General features: G+C 37.8%; 1 protein-coding gene across 4 annotated transcripts in view; it reads right to left on the bottom strand.

The window, feature by feature from the left end:
- CFAP61 (cilia and flagella associated protein 61) overlaps window positions 1-18,521 on the bottom strand; it is a 332,957-nt gene that overhangs the window by 218,149 nt on the left and 96,287 nt on the right. For all 4 annotated transcript variants that reach the window (XM_019712531.3, XM_074317335.2, XM_074317333.2 and 1 more), the window contains exon 9: window positions 3,149-3,246. In XM_019712531.3, the coding sequence (XP_019568090.2) occupies window positions 3,149-3,246 (98 nt within the window). The remainder of the gene's footprint in view (window positions 1-3,148; window positions 3,247-18,521) is intronic.

Below are 18,521 nucleotides of genomic sequence, written 5' to 3'. Positions count from 1 at the left end.
CTTGGTCTTTGTGCTATTCTTGTTATACATTTTATTTTTACATATGCCATAAGCCCCATACTATGTTGTTTTTATTTCAGCAGTCAATTATCTTTTAAAGAGATGTAAATAATAAGAACAAAATCTTATACATTTACCCATTTATTTACCATTTCTAGTGCTCTTCATTCCTCTGTATAGATCCAGATTTCCATCTGGTATTGTTTTCCTTCTGACTGAAGGACTTCCTTTAACATTTCTTATAGTATGGGTCTGCTGGTAATATATTCTTCCACTTTTTGTGTATAGGCAAAAGTCTATTTCACCTTTATTTTTGAAAGATATTCACTAAGTACAAAATTCTAAATTGATAGTTTATTTCCTTCCAGTTCTTTAAAGATTTGACTCCACTGTCTTCTTGCTTACATTGTTTCTAACAAGAAATCTGCTGCCATCCTTATCTTTGTTCCTTTCTTCCCAACTTGTCTTTTGTTCCCTCTGGTTGCTTTTAAGATTTTTCTCTTCGTCACTGGTTTTCCACTATTTGATTGCGATTGTCTTTGGTATATTTTTCTTCATGTTTCTTGTGCTTGCTGTTTGTTGAGCTTGTGTCTGTGGGTTTATTGTTTTCATAAAATTCAGAATTTCTTTTAGTCATTATTTCTTCATATACATTTTTTGTCTCTCTCCCCTTTTTTATGAACTCCAATTACAAACATATTAAGTACCTGAAGTTATCCCACAGCTCACTGACACATTGATCTTTTTTAAAAAATTCCCATTTGTTTCAAGTTCACTATTTCTTTCCTGCAATATCTAATCTGTGGTTAAACTTTCTATTGTAGTTTTCATCTTATGAATTGTAGTTTTTATCTCTGGAAGTTTTATTTGGGGTATTTTTATATCTTCTCTGTCTCTCCTTAATGTATTATAACTATAACTTATATAGTTATAACTGTTTTAATGTTCTTGTCCACTAATTCTAACATCTTCTTCAGACCTGGGTTGGCTTCAATTGATTGAGTTATCTTCACTTTATACATCGTATGTTCCCAGTTTTTTGAATGTCTGGCAATTTTTTATTAGACTCCAAACATGTGATTTAACCTGTCTGGTTGATGGATAATTTTGTATTCCTACAAATATTCTTAAACTTTGTTCCGGGACTCAGTTAAGGTCCTTGGATACAGTTTGATCCTTTTGGCTCTTGCTCTAAAAAATTGTTAGGCAGTACTGGAGCAGTGCTCCATCTAGAGCTAATTATTCCCTACTACTGATGCAACACTCTTCTGCATACGCTCCCAATTCCTGTGAGTCATAAGGTTCTCCAGTCTGGCTGATGGGTTCGGGCACTCTTCCCAGCCTTGTATGAGCACTGGGCACTGTTAGTGCTAATACTTTTGGGAGGTTCTTTCCTCTCCCTGACCTTCAGTGTTTTTCCCACATGCATGAGCTGATCAGTACTCAGCTGAACACTCAAGAGTGACCCTTTGCTGGCGCTTAATCTCTCTCTCTCTCTCTCACTGTGCAGCTTTCGCCTCTCTGGTACTCTGTCTTGCAAACCTTAGTGGCTTTAGTCTCCATGGACTTACAGATCTGTCTTCTCAACTCAGGAAAACCACTGGGGTCCCACTTGTTTCTCCTGCCCTGTGCTATGGCCTGGAACTCTCTCAAGGCAGTAGGTCATGGCAATCAGAGGACTTACCTGGATTGTTTCTTATCTCTCAGGCATCACTCTCCTTTGCTACCTGACAAGCAGTATCTTAAAAACTGTTATTTTATATATTTTGGCCACTTTTTGGTTATTTCAGGCAGGACAATAAATCCAGTTTCTGTTATTCCATCTTTTCCAAAGCAGAAGTCCTTTGCACAATTTGTTTTTATTATTAATTCCATTCATCAGTTTCATTTCCCTTAATCTAATCCATGCCATACAACCTTCTTTTAAAGGTTCAGGTGTCCCTCATTCCCTTATTCTGAGATGTTTCCCATTCTCCTTTCCACATACTGAATTATGGGGCTTTTCTCTCCCCTAATATGCTACTACCTCTTGAAGGCCGAGGCTGTGTTTTGGTCTTGTGGGTACTCTTAGCACCTAAGAGAGTGTCTGACCATTGTGAGTACCAACCTCCATGCAGAGACTAAATCAGCACCTGGAATACAACACCCAACTATCTGGAGGTTGGGTCCTTTGGGGTAAGAATTGATTTTTCCATATAGACAACGTGAAAATCCAGAGGATGGGCCAGGTGGCCTCGTGCTAAGGAAAATGTTCTCCCTCCCTCCTCTGCTCCCCAAGATTTTTTTTTGCATGATTTGATGGGCAAAGGAAATGTTGCTTTGTGCAAGAATGAAAGGAAAAATAAAAGAGTTGAGGGCTGGAGTCCAGGAAGCAATGGCACTGTACCTGCCCCCCACCTTGAGCTCAGGAATGGGTTCTGGGCCCAGCCGGATGGAGGAGTCAGGAAGACCAGAAGGAGGAGGAGCTGTGTAGTGAAACACGCCTCGGGATTCTGGCCACACAGAGTGCTAATGTAGGACCAGGCTGACAACTTTAGCCAAGAAGTAAGCCTGACTAACTGTGGCCTCCTTTGGTATAGGTTTCCCCTTCTTTAGGTAAGGGCGGCAGGAGTAGCACAGGCAGAGCTCAGTTAGTGTCACCTTGGCAGCAGAAGGGTATGGGTGGGTGGGGCTCCTGCTGAGACCAAGGAAGGACAGTGGAGCCAAGAGCTGTGGTGGGTGTTTCTGTAGTTTGCAGGGTCCAATCAGACAGAAAGGAAAACGATGCATCATTTGAGTATGTGGATAGTGTACAAATCTCTTCAGAAAGTCTGGATTTTTAAACTGGCTTTAAATGAGCAGCTGTATCTGTCTCAGACTCCTGAAATCAGGTAATGAGTGAGAAGGAAGGTAGAGAAGGAATGAAACTCCATTCTGACCTGTATTCTTGAAGATAACAGTGAGGCTCTAATTTGTCTGTTACAAACACGCAGCCTCTCTTTCCTTCGGGCCTTGTCTCTCCCCAACCTTAGTGCTAGTAGGGTCTTTTCCACATCAGACATTAGAACTTCTCAGCAATGACCCCAGCACCAGGACTGCCCCTGACCCTGACCACACAAGCATTCCCCAGGACTACCCAATGCCCCAGGCATGAGTGAATGACCATTACCTGGTTGTTTTCACTTTCCCTAGCCTCTGGTGAGACAGGTTCCTGTGGCTCTTCGACTACTTTCTGGGAGTCCTGGCTGCTACTCCTGAGTTCAGCATCTTTGAGACAGAGAATGGCATAAGGACAGAAATAAGATGATAAATATCTGCAGAGCCACAGGAAATTGGAGACAGCATAGTAATGTGTTTCGAAACTGCAGCATATCTAAAGTTATATTACAGAGGGCAGCACCACGAGATGGGAAGAACAGGGTCTTCCTAGCTCACCCCAATTCTCACCTCAATGTGCCCTCATCCACATGATGGAGATAAAATGATGCCAGCGATAGGCCTGGGCCTTGCCTGGCAGCCAGGAGGCCCTCAACCTCTTCCAGTTACTAAACTACATGATCCTTTCATAAGAACCCCCTTTGAAGTTTCCAAACAACTGATTATCAACTTTCTGGATACCAGACTTTGAAACTATTTTAAGACAGAATGTGGCAAAGACCACAATTAGCTATGTCAGTGCTATCTGAATGTTAATGACTAGCAGAAGGGCTGCTTTCCTTTTGAAAATACTGTGAACATGCAGTTTGACAGTGGCCACTTTTTCACTTTTCTGCTTTCTAAGCAAGAAGAACTGGAGCTGAGCATTGTTGTCTTTAATATGTCTTGGAAAGTCAGTAATCATGGTAATGTTCATGTATTTAACCTTCACTAAAAATTACAGTAGTAAAATTTTTCCCACTTGGTCTATAAAGCTCTTTTCCCCCTTCGTCCTTCTCTTTCTCCTCCCTTTTTTCTTTTTTCCTGTTGTCTTTTTTTCCTGCCTGTCTCTCTTTCTGTGTCTTTCTCCTCCCCACCTTTCCCCTTTCCTCTTCGTCTCCCCCCCTCACTCTCTCCTCCTGTCTCTCTCTCTCCCTCTTCCCCCTCTCTCCCCACCCCTTCCTCCTCCTCTCTGGCTCACCCAGTGCCTGCTCTGTTGGGGGATTTTCAGCCATGACATCTGCTTACAGCCTTTGGGCCTTAGCTCAGAGCAGCCCTGGGACACTGTCCAGCGGCTGCCCCTCCTTGGAGTGCTGCCACAGATATAAGAGCGATGGTGGCCCTGCTGGAGGCTCCAGAGACACTGTTGCCAGCATGGGCCTGCTGCTCTGTCTTTCCTTTCTAACCTTTTTAACTGCCATAGCAGATACTGCAGAGCTAGGGGCAGGTACATCCTTTCTTTTTCCTCCTCTCCCACTGTGTTTTAGCACCTGCCAGGGCACTGCCCTGCAGATAGCTCTCAACCCCAAACATTACTCAGGTACACTTGCTTCTGGCAAAGATGTAGGTGAATAAAACAGAATGGAATTCTAAGAGAAAAAGCAGATGCCCAGGGAGGTGTAAAGAGCACATACAAGGAGGTACAAAATGTTGAAGGTACAATGAGAGAGAATCGATGTCAGCATAAGGAGTAGTTCTTTTGGAGAGAAAAATGTCATGAGAGAGAAGTAATGGACTTAGAATCCCTCTTCTGAAGAAAAATGCTTTGGGGAGAATAAAATGTATCATGTCTCTGTTTTCTGAATGTGTCTTGCTCCCTGCAAAACTTTCCAGATAGTTCACACGGGGTTTCCAGCAGTCTCATGATGACAAGAGCAGCATGCTTTTCAGGTTAATTTACTTTCTTATTGGGATATGACACGCATGTGGTAAAGCAGGTGGAATTCTGTATGTATCTACGCCCATATAACAGACACCCAAATGGAAGCTAAAGCATTTCCAGTGCCCGAAAGCTTCCACTCCTCCTCCTGTCCAGCGAATATGCGTCTTAATGGTAGCTACTCTTCTGACTTCTACTAGCACTTACTTATTTTGCTCAGCAGCAAACTTTTTGACTACACACTCACACACACCCTGCGGGTGCCAAAAAATGCATATACATTTTAAGAGACGCATACACATTTAAGAGATGTTTTTGGCACCCTCTATATACAAGGCCAGACAATTAAGTTCGCGAACTTGTTACAATGATGTTGCTAACCTTTTTTGATATCAGAGCAATGATTCATTATGAGTTTGTACCAGCTGGACAAACAGTTAACCAAGTTTCCTATTTGGAAGTGCTGAAAAGGCTCCACGAAAAAGTTATACGAAAATGACCTGAACTTTTCACCAATAATTCATGGCTCTTGCATCACAACACTGTACCAGCTCACACAGCACTGTCAGTGGGGGAGTTTTTAGCCAGTAAACAAATAGCTGTATTGGAACACTCTCCTTACTCACCTGATCAGGCCCCCAATGACTTCTTTCTTTACCCAAAGATAAGGGAAATATTGAAAGGAAGACATTTTGATGACATTCAGGACATCAAGGGTAATACAATGACAGCTCAGATGGCCATTCCAGAAAAAGTTTCAAAATTGCTTTGAAGGGTGAACTAGGCACTGGTGTCAGTACATAGCTTCGCAAGGGGAGCACTTCGAAGGTGACTGAAGGTAGTGATATTCAGGTATGCAGCATTTTTTCTAGGATTAGTTTGCGAACTTAATTGTTACACGGTGTGTGTGTGTGTGTGTGTGTGTGTGTGTGTGTGTATCAATAACTCTTTATTCTTAAGCTGCACCTTACTTTTAAAAAAAAATAATCTTTTCCTATTTTAAGTTTTAAATTTGAAGAACTATGAAAAACACAGCTAAAAGAAAACTGGACCTTCATTGTGTATATATTTCTTATATAATTAGAATAAAATTACTAAAAAATCAAAAAGAATGGATTAGATTTTCAATGCACTAATAATCCGGGTGACTTCACTGCTTGACAGTCTAATGTTCATGGGACAATTACCAACTACAACAACTAATTATCTTGGCTAAAGTGTCACAGGGGGTTACAGCTTATTAAGCAGCTGCCACGCTCCTCCCCAAAGGTGGCTGCATTTCAGAACTGGGTGAGGTGATCCTCTCTCTCTCTTTCCCGTGTCTCTGCAGTTTTGTGAGGTTTAATTAGTTAATGTTCATAATGTGTCCTGAGATCCTCAAATGTGAGGTACTATCCCAGGAAAAAATTGAGAAGTAGCATAATATAGCTCACAACTGAAAACACAATTGAGACTGCAAATTTAATTGTTATTTTATTCCTTATACCACCTACCTAGCTTAGCGGTCATGAACCAGTGCTTTTTTCTAGTGACAGTGAAGGCAAAATTTGCTAGAATTTCTAAGTGAGATGGCTTATCTGAAGTGGGTTTACCATGAAACTAATAAAGCTGGAGGTTCAGGCCCCCCCAGTACAGCTTCCCCTTGTATGGACCCCTCCCGATGCACAGCTACTATTGCATTCATAATTTTGCATTCTTTTTCTTAAAGTGGGCTCCCAACTTATATAGACTTTAGGTTCCACAAGACTTTGGTATGCCCTGCTCTTTACTAATAGGAATAATACACAGGGAAAGTGAAATAATACATTTTAAAGACATTAGGAAAAAATAATAGTATACAACCTGGCATTTGTAACATTTATTTGAAATATCAACCAAAAAACCAGCAAGACTTTTTTTTGTGAAATGAAATACACTGATTATAAAAGAGTAAATATGGAGAAATAGGTAGACAACAAAATTTAAGAAATAAGAACAAAAAGTAGGCCAAATTTCCTAATGAATATTAAGGCATATTATAAAGCCATATTATTAAAACAGTTTTATTGGAGTAGGAATAGAACAGAATGCAATCCAGAAAAGAGCCAGACAATTATGAAATGTTGATACATGTTAAATGTGGCATTTTGAATTGGTGGCGAAAGAATAAGCTATACAACAAAGAGTGCTGCCTAATCATATGACAAAAAATTAATTTGCTCCCCTATTTCATACAATAGACAAAAATAATCTGCAGATATGTTAATAGCCTAAAAAATTTTTTTAAATAGTTTGAAACTACTAGAAAAGGAGAATATCTCTATGATCTTGGTAGTGGAAAATTCCTTCCTTAAAAATGCAAAAGGCAGAAGTCATAAAAGAAAAATATTGACATATCTGACCACATCAAAATCTAAGAGGTCTGATAAAGTACCATTAAAAAGTATTTTTTTAAAACAGTAGATACACAGAGAAAATAATTGCTACACATATAATATCCCAACAACTGAATTCCAGTTAAAAAGAAACAACCCAATAAGCAAAGAGCATGAATGGACAGGAAACATAAATGACCAATAAACACACAAAAGTGTTTAATCTTAGTAATACTCAGAGAAATAAAATTGAAACAATGATGTCTCCTTTCATATCTATCATACTAGCAAAAGTTAAAAATGCTGTTAACACTGAGAATTAGAGAACTATGAAAAGCTCTGAAGGTCACTGATATGGCCACATTTGGTGGCAACATGAGTATTTCCAAGCCCAGCAGGAACAATTCTGGGAATATAGCCTGTGAAAACTCTTGCAAGGGGCCCAAAGAGACATGCACCAGGATGTTTATTGCAGCACTCTGCAATCACAAAATTACGGAAATAACTTAAATGCTTATCTAATGACAAATGTAGCACATTCCATACAGTATATACTACCCAGAAGGTAAAATAAGTGTCTGGGACCTGTGCATATCAACATTATTAAAGATCAAAGACTTGAATTTCAAAACGCCACATTCCCAAGAGACACCATTTATACAGAAAACACTGCCACAAAATGTAGATCTTTTCTACAAATACATGGACTTCATATAAAAGCATAAAAAAGAGGTCTGGATGGATACATACTAACATCATAACAATGGCTATTTCTGAGAAGGAGGAAAAACAGGCTTGGATGTTGATCAAAGGGAACTCAACTTTAATTGCATTATCCTAAGTTTTTAAAGGACAGTTTCATGTATTACTAATGCACTTAAGATTAAAAAAGAATGTCTAATGATAAAAGTAAATTTCTATCTTCGAAACAGTCTTTTTGTTTAGCATTATATTATGGATGATTTCAGAAAAGACTGACAAATGAATTTAAGTCACTCAGTTTTAAGAAGAGAAAAGATTAGAGGTTCAAGTTAAATCATTCTTTCAACTAAAGTTCAATGGAGAAAAATGAGTTGTAGGCACTCAATTAGGTACCAGAACTAAATAATGAATAAAATGTAGTCCTTCCTACTCTAAGAGGTTCACAACTGATCAGGGTTTACAGGCATACACACACACACACACATACACACACACACACACACACACAGTATCACACTGAGTGTTCATTTATTTATTTATTCATTCATTCATTTAAAATTTATACTTCACGCCTACCATCTGGAATACAATATGATTCTAGGTGTTGGGGATTCAGCAATGAACAAGACCACTTTGCACTGCCAGAAGTAAGTAAATGAGAAAATACTAAGTTATGATAGATGGCATGTAGAAAATAAGCTCTTGGGAGCTTCTTTAGGTTGAGTGGTTAGAGAAGGATAAGAAATAGCATCAAAATAAAAGAAAATGGAAACAATAAGCACAAACAACTCTTTGAAGGAGTTTTGCTAAAGAGTGAAGATGCCCTTATTTCTTCACATTTTCCTTCCTTGGATTGCCTCTCGCCCTTTCTTTGTGTTAGTTTCCTGTGGCTGCTGTAACAAATTACTATTCAGCTGATGACTTAAAACAACAGAAATGTATTCTCTCACAGTTCTGGAGTCCAGAAATCCAAATTCAATATCCTGGGCAGAAATCAAAGTGTCAGCAGGGCCATGGCCCCTCTGGAGGCTCTAGGAGAGAACCGATTCCTCCCTCTTCAAGCTTATGGTGGTGTATGGTGGATGCCAGCATTCCTTGCCATGTGGCCACATCACTCTAATCTCTGCCTCTGTGGTCACATGGCTTCCTCCTCTTCTGTCTGTGTTATCTCTCTCTCTCTCTCTCTCTCTCTCTCTCTCTCTCGCTCTCGCTCTCGCTCTCTCTCTTTCTCCCTCTCCTAAGACACTTGTGATGGTATTTAGGGCCCCTCGAATAATCTAGGATATTCTCCTTATCTCAAGATCCTTAATCACACCTACAGAGACTCTTTTTCTAAAACTAAGGTAATATTTTCAGGATCCAGGGATTAGGATGTGGACATCTTTTGGTAGGTTATGTTTCAGTCTACCTCAGTAGGCACTTATTGCTGACTGAGTGCTGTGTATCCATCCAAATGCTTACTAGGAAGGTCAAACTCAACTTGTCCAAATCAGAAATCATGGTATCTCCATCAAATAATTCATTCACTGTTATTCCAATCTTGCAAAATGGTTCCACTATCGAATCAGTTTCTGAAGTCATCCTTGAAATTTCCCCCTTCTGCAACCTTCCTTTTCCATATGCAGTAAAACATCAAATTCCATCAATTCTCCAAAATATCTCTCAGATTCATCCATAACCACTGCTCTGGTTCAGTTGCTCCTCATCTTCTTCCTGGACACTCTATTAGCCTTTGTAAAGTCTTCCTGCAAACTGGAAATTGACCATGTATCCCTTTCTAACTAAAGATTCCTAATGGTTCATCATCAAGTATGTTGTAATTAAATAAAATCTAAACTCTTTAACAAGATATGCAAGACTTTGATTGCCTTGCCTCAGTCTCCTGTCCTGCTTCATGTCCTGTTACTCCCTCACTTCATGCTCCAGCAACAGTAAACTTGTATTTTCCCCTAACAAGTCATGATCTCTAATACCTCCTTATTTTGCACATTTTGTTCCCTCTGCCAAGAAAATCTTTCTGCGTACTTACCTAAAAAGCTCAAATTTGTTTTTGAAGTTTTGAATCAAAACTTTTATTTTCTGTGAAGTCTATGCTGATGCTCTCAAAATGACAGGTTTTATTCTGCCTATGGTCCCACCACAAAGTTTTTATTCTCCAAGAAAATTCTCTTATTGTAAATTCATTTGTCTTGCATGTTTATCCTGCCATTAGACAGTACTAGACTCACCATACACTAGACTAAGCTCCTAAACCTATGGGATATACTCAGTATTTACTGAATGACCAAAAGAACAGCAAAAGGCTGATAATCAAGTCCACAATGATACAAAGAAAAACACTAGGCAGGATGCATGAAAGGAAGACTAGGGGCTTTTTTCAAGGAAACTCTCCCCACCTGGACTGCAGTGACGACTCCAAGCCATAAAGTATGAAAAACTTGAGCTTAGTGCACTGATAATTCCCAGATCACTGTCTTGAGAGGAGACCATCGGTTTTAGCCTCCTCCAGTCTAAACTGGAGTCTGTACCTCTTTATGACAGGAGAAAGGAGGCCATGACAAAAGTTATTGTGTTTTTTTTGTGAACATGGGTTACAATGATGATGCTGATTTTTCACCCTCCCTGTATTTAAGCCCATTGTCATGCAGTATCCTCTCCCTCCGATTATGGGCTCAACCATGTGACCTGCTTTAGATTAGTGACATGAGTTAGTTCAAAGCCTAAACTTCAAGAGGCCTTGTGTGTTTCCAGTCAATTTCTTGCACCTCTTCCATCACCAGGAGAACATGCCCAATCTAGCCTGCTAAAGGAAAGAAGCACGTGAAGCTGAGCAAAGGCCAGCCTAGACCAGCCAATAGACAATCAACCCCAAAACCTGTGAGAAGACCCAGCCAACATCTGCAGAGCTGCCCAGCTGACCCCAACTGCATGAGCAAAACATGTTAACTGTGGTACGCCACTGTACTTGTTAGTAGCATTATTGCAGCGATGGATTATTGAAGCGGTCACAACATATAATAGAGAGAATAGACCAAATCCTGAAGCTACTTCTTTGAAAATGCTAATTAAATTGACTGGTGAGATTAAGAAAGAAAGACAAATAAATAACACCAGGAATGAAACATAAGGAACATGTATAAAGTAAGATCGTAGATGTAAATCCATAAGAACATTAAATATAAACAGACTAAAGAATTAGAAAACAGGGCGGCCGGATAGCTCCTTTGGTTAGAGCGTGAGCTCCGAACAACAGGGTTGCTGGTTCAATTCCCACATAGGCCAGTGTGTTGCACCCTCCACAACTCGATTGAAGACAACAAGCTGCTGCTGAGCTTCTGGAGGGATGGCCGATGGCTCAGTTGGTTAGAGCGTGAGCTCTCAACAAGGTTGCTAGTTCAATTCCCTCATGGGATGGTGGGTTGTGCCCCCTGCAACTAAAGATTGAAAACAGCGACTGGACTTAGAGCTGAGCTGCGCCCTCCAGAACTAGACTGAAGGACAACTACTTGGAGCTGATGGGCCCTGGAGAAACACACTGTCCCCATATTCCCCAATAAAATTTATAAAAATAAAAGAAAAGAATTAAAAAAAATGGTTGTCACACTAGATTAAAAACAAGGACATCATTTAGAATCAAAGGACAGATAAAGAATTTCCCAGACAAGAAAAAGTTAAAGAAGTTTATGACCACCAAACCAGTATTACAAGAAATATTAAAGGGACTTCTGTAAGTAAATAAGAATAGATAAAAAATATGAATGAGAAAATATAGGAAAGAAAAACATTCTCACTGACACAGGTGAAACACTTAGTAAAAGCAGTGGATCAACTAACTATAAGCTAGTATAAAGTTTAAAAGGCAAAAGTAGAAAGATCATATGTAATGATGACAAATTATGGGATATGCACAAATACACAAGAAGTGAAAAATAATAATAATGACAAGGGCCACGTGGCAGAGAACCACAACTGCACGTAGACCTGAGGGTGGCTTCCAGGCAGCAGACAGCCACAAGGAAGTGAATTTTGCCAACACCCTGAATGAGCTTGGAAGCTGATTCTTTCCCAGTCAAACCTCCAGATAAAAAATCAGTCTGGCCGAGAAATTGACTGCAATCTTGTGCAAAAGCAGATAATCCAGCTACACCATGCCCAGACTCGTGACTCATGGCAACTGTGAAGTAATAAATGTGTATGCTGTTTTGAAAAAAAATAATAATAATAAAATATAAATGTGGAGAGGATAAGTAAAAGTCATAGTGATTTTGAATGTGTTTGAACTTAGGCAACTGTCATTTAAAAATATACTGCTATAAACATAAATTAGTATAGATGAAGCACATAGTAACCACAAACCAAAATCTACAAGAGATATGCAAGAAATAAAGAGAAAGGAATCCAAATATAACACTACAGAAAGTCATCAACATACAAAAGAGCAAGAAAATAAGAAAGGAACAGAAAAGAACTACAGAAACAATCAGAAAACAATAAAATGACAATAACTACATACCTATCAATAATTACTTTAAATGTAAATGGACTAAATGCTCTAACCAAAAGACATAAGGTTACTGGATGGATAAAAACACACACACACACACACACACACACACACACACACACACACACACAAACAAGAACCTTATGTATGCTACCTACAAGAGACGCACTTTAGACTGAAAGACACACAGACTGAAAAGTAAAAGGATGGAAAAAGTATTTCACACAAATGGAAATGAAAAGAAAAAAAAGATGGGATAGCAATACTTATATCAGACAAAACAGACTTTTAAAAGAGGGCTGTAACAAAAGACAAAGAAAGGCATTTCATAATGATAAAGGGATCAACCCAACAAGGGGATATAACTCTCATAAACATCTATGCACCCAAGGTAGGAGCACTTCAATATATAAAGCAATATTGACAGACACAAGGCAGAGATTGGTAGTTAAATACAGTCATAGTAGGGTATGTTAACACCCATTGACAAAATCGATAGATCATTCAGACAGAAAATCAACAAGGAAACAATGGCCTTAAATGATTGTTGTACATATATACAATGTTGTACATATATATACAAAAGTTGTTGTACATATATACAATGGAATATTACTTACCCAATCAGCCTGAGGGTCAATCCTTCCCATCGACATGCCAAGAGCAATCAAGGCTCAAATGGACTTAGACCAAATGGACTTAATATTTTTAGGATATTTCACCCAAAAGCAGCAGAATGTACATTCTTTTCAAGTGCACTTGAAACATTTGCGAGGATAGACCACACATTAGGCTAAAAAACAAGTCTCAATAAATTTAAGAAAGAAATCATATCAAGTATCTACTCTAATCACAAGGTTATGAAACTAGAAATCAATTACTAGAAAAAAAATTGAAAAACACACAAACACAATGAGGCTAAATAACATGTTACTTACAATGATTAGGTGAACAATGAAATCAAGGAAGAAATAAAAAGATACCTTGAGAGAAATGCAGCTGTAACAATGACCCAAAATCTAAGGGACACAGCCAAAGGAGTTCTAAGAGGGTAATTCATAACACTACTAGCCTACCTCAAGAAACAAGAAAAATATCAAATAAACAATCTACCTTACACCTAAAGAAACTAGAGAAAGAAAAACAAACAAAGTCGAAAGTGAGAAGAAGGAAGGAAATAAAGATAAGAATGGAAATAAATAGAGGCTAGAAATAAGAAAAAAAATACAAAAGATCAATGAAACTAAAAGCTGATTCTTTTAAAGGTAAATAAAATTGATAAACTTTAAGCCAGACTCATCAAGAAAAAGAGAACTCCCAAATAAATGAAATCAGAAATGAAATGGAGAAGTGCAAACAACACCACAGAAATATAAAATATTATAAGGAAATACTATGAACAATCAACCATATGCCAACAGATTGAACAATCTGGAAGAAATGGATACATTCCTAGAAACATACAATCTTCCAAAGCTGAATCAGGAAGAAATACATTTTTTATGAACAGACTGACAACCACTAACAAAATAGAATCAGTAATAAAAATATCTCCCCACAAAAAAAGCCCCAGACCAGATGGATTCATAGGTGAACTTTACCAAACATTCAAAGAAGAATTAATATCTATCCTTCTCAAACTATTCCAAAAAATTGAAGAGGAGGGAAGACTCCTCAACTCATTTTATTAGGCGAGCATTTCCCTAATACCAAAACTAGCAAAAGACACTACAAAAAAAGAAAATTACATGCCAATATCCCTGACGAACATAGATATATAAAAAAATCCTTAACAAAATATTAGCAAACCAAATTCAGCAATACTATAAAGAGTTCATATACCATAATAAAGTGGGATTTACTCCTGGGATGCAAGGCAGGTTCAACATCCACACATCAATTAACATGAAACATAAACAAAATGAAGAGTAAAAATCATATGACCATATCAATAGATGCAGAAAAAGTGACAAAATCCAACATCCATTTATGAAAAAAACTCTCAACGAAGTAGGAATAGAGGGACAATTCCTCAACATAATAAAGGCCATATATGAAAAAACACACAATTAATATCACACTCAATAATGAAAACCTGAAAGCATTTTCTCTAAGACCAAGAACAAGACTTTTATAGACTTTCACCACTTTTATAGAACATAGTATTGGAAGTCCTACCCATAGCAATCAGACAAGAAAAAGAAATAAAATCTAAATTGGAAAGGAAGAAGTAAAAGTCTCATTATTTGCAGGTGATAAGATACATAGAGAGAGACCCCCTAAAGAATCCACCAAAACAATGATTAGAAAAAATAAATGAATTCAGTAAAGAAGCAGGATACAAAATTAATATTCAGAACTCAGTTGCATTTTTATACAGCAATAATGAACCATCAGAAAAAGGAATCACAAAAAAAATCCCATTTACAATTGCATCAAAAATAATAAAATACCTAGGAATAAATTTAAGCAAGGAGGTAAATGGCCTGTACTCAGGAAACTATAAGACACTGAAGAAAGAAAGTGAAAGAGATACCAATAGATGGAAGGATATACCATGCTCATGGGTAGGAAGAATTAATATTTAGTTAAAATGTTCATACTACCCAAAGCAATCTATAGATTCAATGTAATCCCTATGTAAATACCAATGGTATTTTTCACAGAACTGGAACAATTAATCCTAAAATTTATATGGAACCATAAAAGACCCTGAATATCCAAAACAATCTTGAGAAAGAAGAACAAAATTGTAGGTATCAAACTAACTGATATCAAATTATACTACAAGGCCATAGTAATTAAAACAGCATGGTATTGGCATAAAAACAGACACATAGATCAATGGGAAAGACTAGAGAGTCCAGAAATAAACTCATGCCTATATAGTCATTTAATGTATGACAAAGGAATCAAGGATATACAATGGGGTAAAGACAGTCTATTTAATAAATGGGGCTGAGAAAACTGGAAAGACACATGCAAAAAAAATGAAACTAGACCATCTTCTTGCTCCATATACAAGAATAAATTCAAAATGGTTTAAAGATTTAAATGTAAGACCCAAAACCCATAAAACTCCTAGAAGAAAACATAGACAGTAAACTATCTGACATAACTCTTATTAATGTTCTTTTGGATGTCTCATCGAGCAAGGGAAACGAAAGGAAAAATAAGCACATGGGACTACATCAAACTTAGGAGTTTTTGCACAGTGAAGGAAACCATCAACAAAATGAAAAGACAATCTACTGAATGGGAGAATAATATTTGCCAATGATACATCCCAAAAAGGGTTAATATCCAAAAAATGTAAGGAAACCTTACAACTTAACATACACACACACAACAACAAAAACAACGAGATTAAAAAATGGGCAGATACTTAAATAGACATTTGTCCCAAGAGTACACACAGATGGCAATAGACCATGTGTATGGAAAGATGCTCACCATCACTAATCATCATGGAAATGCAAATAAAAACCACAATGAGACACCACCTCACACCTGTCAGAATGGCTATCACCAACAAGACAAATAATAAGTGTTGGTGAGGATGTGGAGAAAAGGCACCTTTTTGCACTGTTGGTGGGATTATAAATTGGTGTGGCCACCATGGAAAACAGTAAGAAAATTGCTCAAAAAATTTTAAAAAGAACTATCATATGATCCAGTGATTCCACTTCAGGGTATTTATCCAGAAAAAAATGAAAACACTACCTCAAAAAGATATATGTACCTTATGTTCATTGCAGCATTATTTATAATAGCCAAGATATGGAAGTAACGTAAGTGTCTGTCAATAGATAAATGTATAAGAAAGTTGTTGTACATATATACAATGGAATATTACTTACCCAATCAACCTGAGGGTCAATCCTTCCCATTGACATGCCAAGAGCAATCAAAGCTCAACTACAACAGTAGAACACACACAACCCACACAAGGGACACACCTTGAGCATCTGGCTCAGGTGACCAAGGTGACTGTGCCACTGGGCCCTAGAGGATACCTACTACATAAGGCCACTCTACCAAGATTGGAAGATGGAGCAGCTTACCTAATACAGGAAAACAAACACAGGGAGGCAGCCAAAATGAGGAGACAAAGAAACATGTCCCAAATGAAAACACAGAACAAAACTCCCCCCAAAAAAAAGATCTACACAAAATGGAGATAAGCAGCCTACCAGATGCATAGTTCAAAACTGGTTATAGGTATGCTCAATGATTTCGGTGAGAACTTCAAGAAAGAGATAGAAAACATAAAAAGACCCAGTCAGAAAGGAAAAATGAAATAAGTGAAATAAAAAATATATTAGTGGGACTCAATAGTAGATTAGATGAAGCAGAGGAGTGAATCAATGATTTGGAAGACAAGGCAGCAGAAAACACCCAATCAGAACAGCAAAAAGAAAAAAAAAATTTTTAATGGGATAGTTTAAGGGGTCTCTGGGATAATATCAAGTGTACCAATATTCGTATCATAGGGGCACCAGAAGAGAAGAGAGAGAGCAAGGAATTAAAAACCTATTTGAGTCAGTTCTCCTTCCATCTCCCACCCCCCAACCCCCGCCCCCGTTACCCTCTGGCAACCACTAAACTGAAACCTATGTAATTTTACTAACAATTGTCACCCCAATAAATTTAATAAAAAAAAAAAAAAAAAAAATCCTATTTGAAAAAATAATGGTGGAAAACTTCCCTAACCTGGTAAAAGATACAAGTCCAAGAAGCACAGAGTCCCAAATAAGATGAACCCAAAGAGGCCAACACCAAGACATATCATAATTAAAATGCCAAAGGTTAAAGACAAAGAGAGAATCTTTAAAGCAGCAAGAGAATAGCACTTAGTTACCTATAAGGGAGCTCCCATAAGACTGTCAGCTGGTTTCTCTACAGAAATTTTGCAGACCAGAAAGGGTTAGCATGACATATTCAAAGTGATGAAAAGCAAGTACCTACAACCAGGATTACTCTACTCAGGAAAGCTATGACTTAGAATCGAAGGACAGATAAAGAGCTTCCCAGACAAGAAAAAGCTAAAAGAGTTCATCACCACCAAACTAGTATTGCAAAAATGTCAAAGGGACTTCTTGAAGAAGAAGGAAGAGGAAGAGGAGGAGGAGGAGGAGGAGGAGAAGGAGAAGAAAATGTGAATAATAAAATGGCAATAACTACATACTTATCAACAATTACTTTAAATGTAAATAGATTAAATGTGCCAATCAAAAGACATGCCAGGTAGGACAATTAAATTTGCGAACTCATCCTAGAAAGAGTGCTACTTACCTCATTGCTGAATATCACTACAGTCACTTTTGAAGTACTCCCTTTGGGAAGCTATGCACTGATGCCAGTGCCTAGTTCACCCTTCAAAGCAATTTTGGAACTTTTTTTCTGGAATAGCCATGAGAGCTGTCGTCATATTACCCTTGATGTCCTGAATGTCATCAAAATACTTTCCTTTCAAAATTTCCTTTATCTTCGGGTAAAAAAAAAGAAGTCATTGGGGGCCAGATCATGTGAGAGGGAGGGTGTTCCAATACTGTTATTTGTTTACTGTCTAAAAACTCCCTCACAGACAGTGCCACATGAGCTGGTGCATTGTCTTGATGCAAGAGCCATGACTTGTTAGTGAAAAGTTCAGGTCACCTAACTTTTTCACACAGAATTTTTCAGCACTTTCAAATAGTAAACTTAATTAACTGTTTGTCCAGTTGAATAATTCCTCTGATATATATAAATTAGCAACATCATTGCAACAAGTTCACAAACTTAACTGTCAGACCTCGTAGATAGGGTGGCTGAATGGATAATAAGACCCTTACATATGCTGTCTATAAGAGACTCACTTCAGATCAAAGGACACACAGAGACTGAAAGTAAAGGGATAGAAAAAGTATATCATGAAAATGGAAACAGAAAAAAAATGCTGGGGTAGCCATACTCGTACCAGACAAAATAGACTTTAAAATAAAGGCTGTAACAAGAGACAAAGAAGGACCCAGCAATTCTACTTCTGGGTATTTATTCGAAGAAATCCAAAACACTAATATGAAAAGACATATGCATTCATATGTTCATTGCAGCATTATTTACAATAGCCAAGATATGGAAGCAACCTAAGTTTCCATAATAGGTGAATGGATAAAAAAGTGGTACATATATGCAATACAATATT

This window comes from Rhinolophus sinicus, chromosome 13 (assembly GCF_057876585.1).
Source record: "Rhinolophus sinicus isolate RSI-liver-muscle chromosome 13, RSI-T2T, whole genome shotgun sequence".
NCBI classification, from domain to species: domain Eukaryota; kingdom Metazoa; phylum Chordata; class Mammalia; order Chiroptera; family Rhinolophidae; genus Rhinolophus; species Rhinolophus sinicus.
Note: the sequence above shows the minus strand (reverse complement) of the source record. Positions and strands in the feature narration are given on the sequence as shown.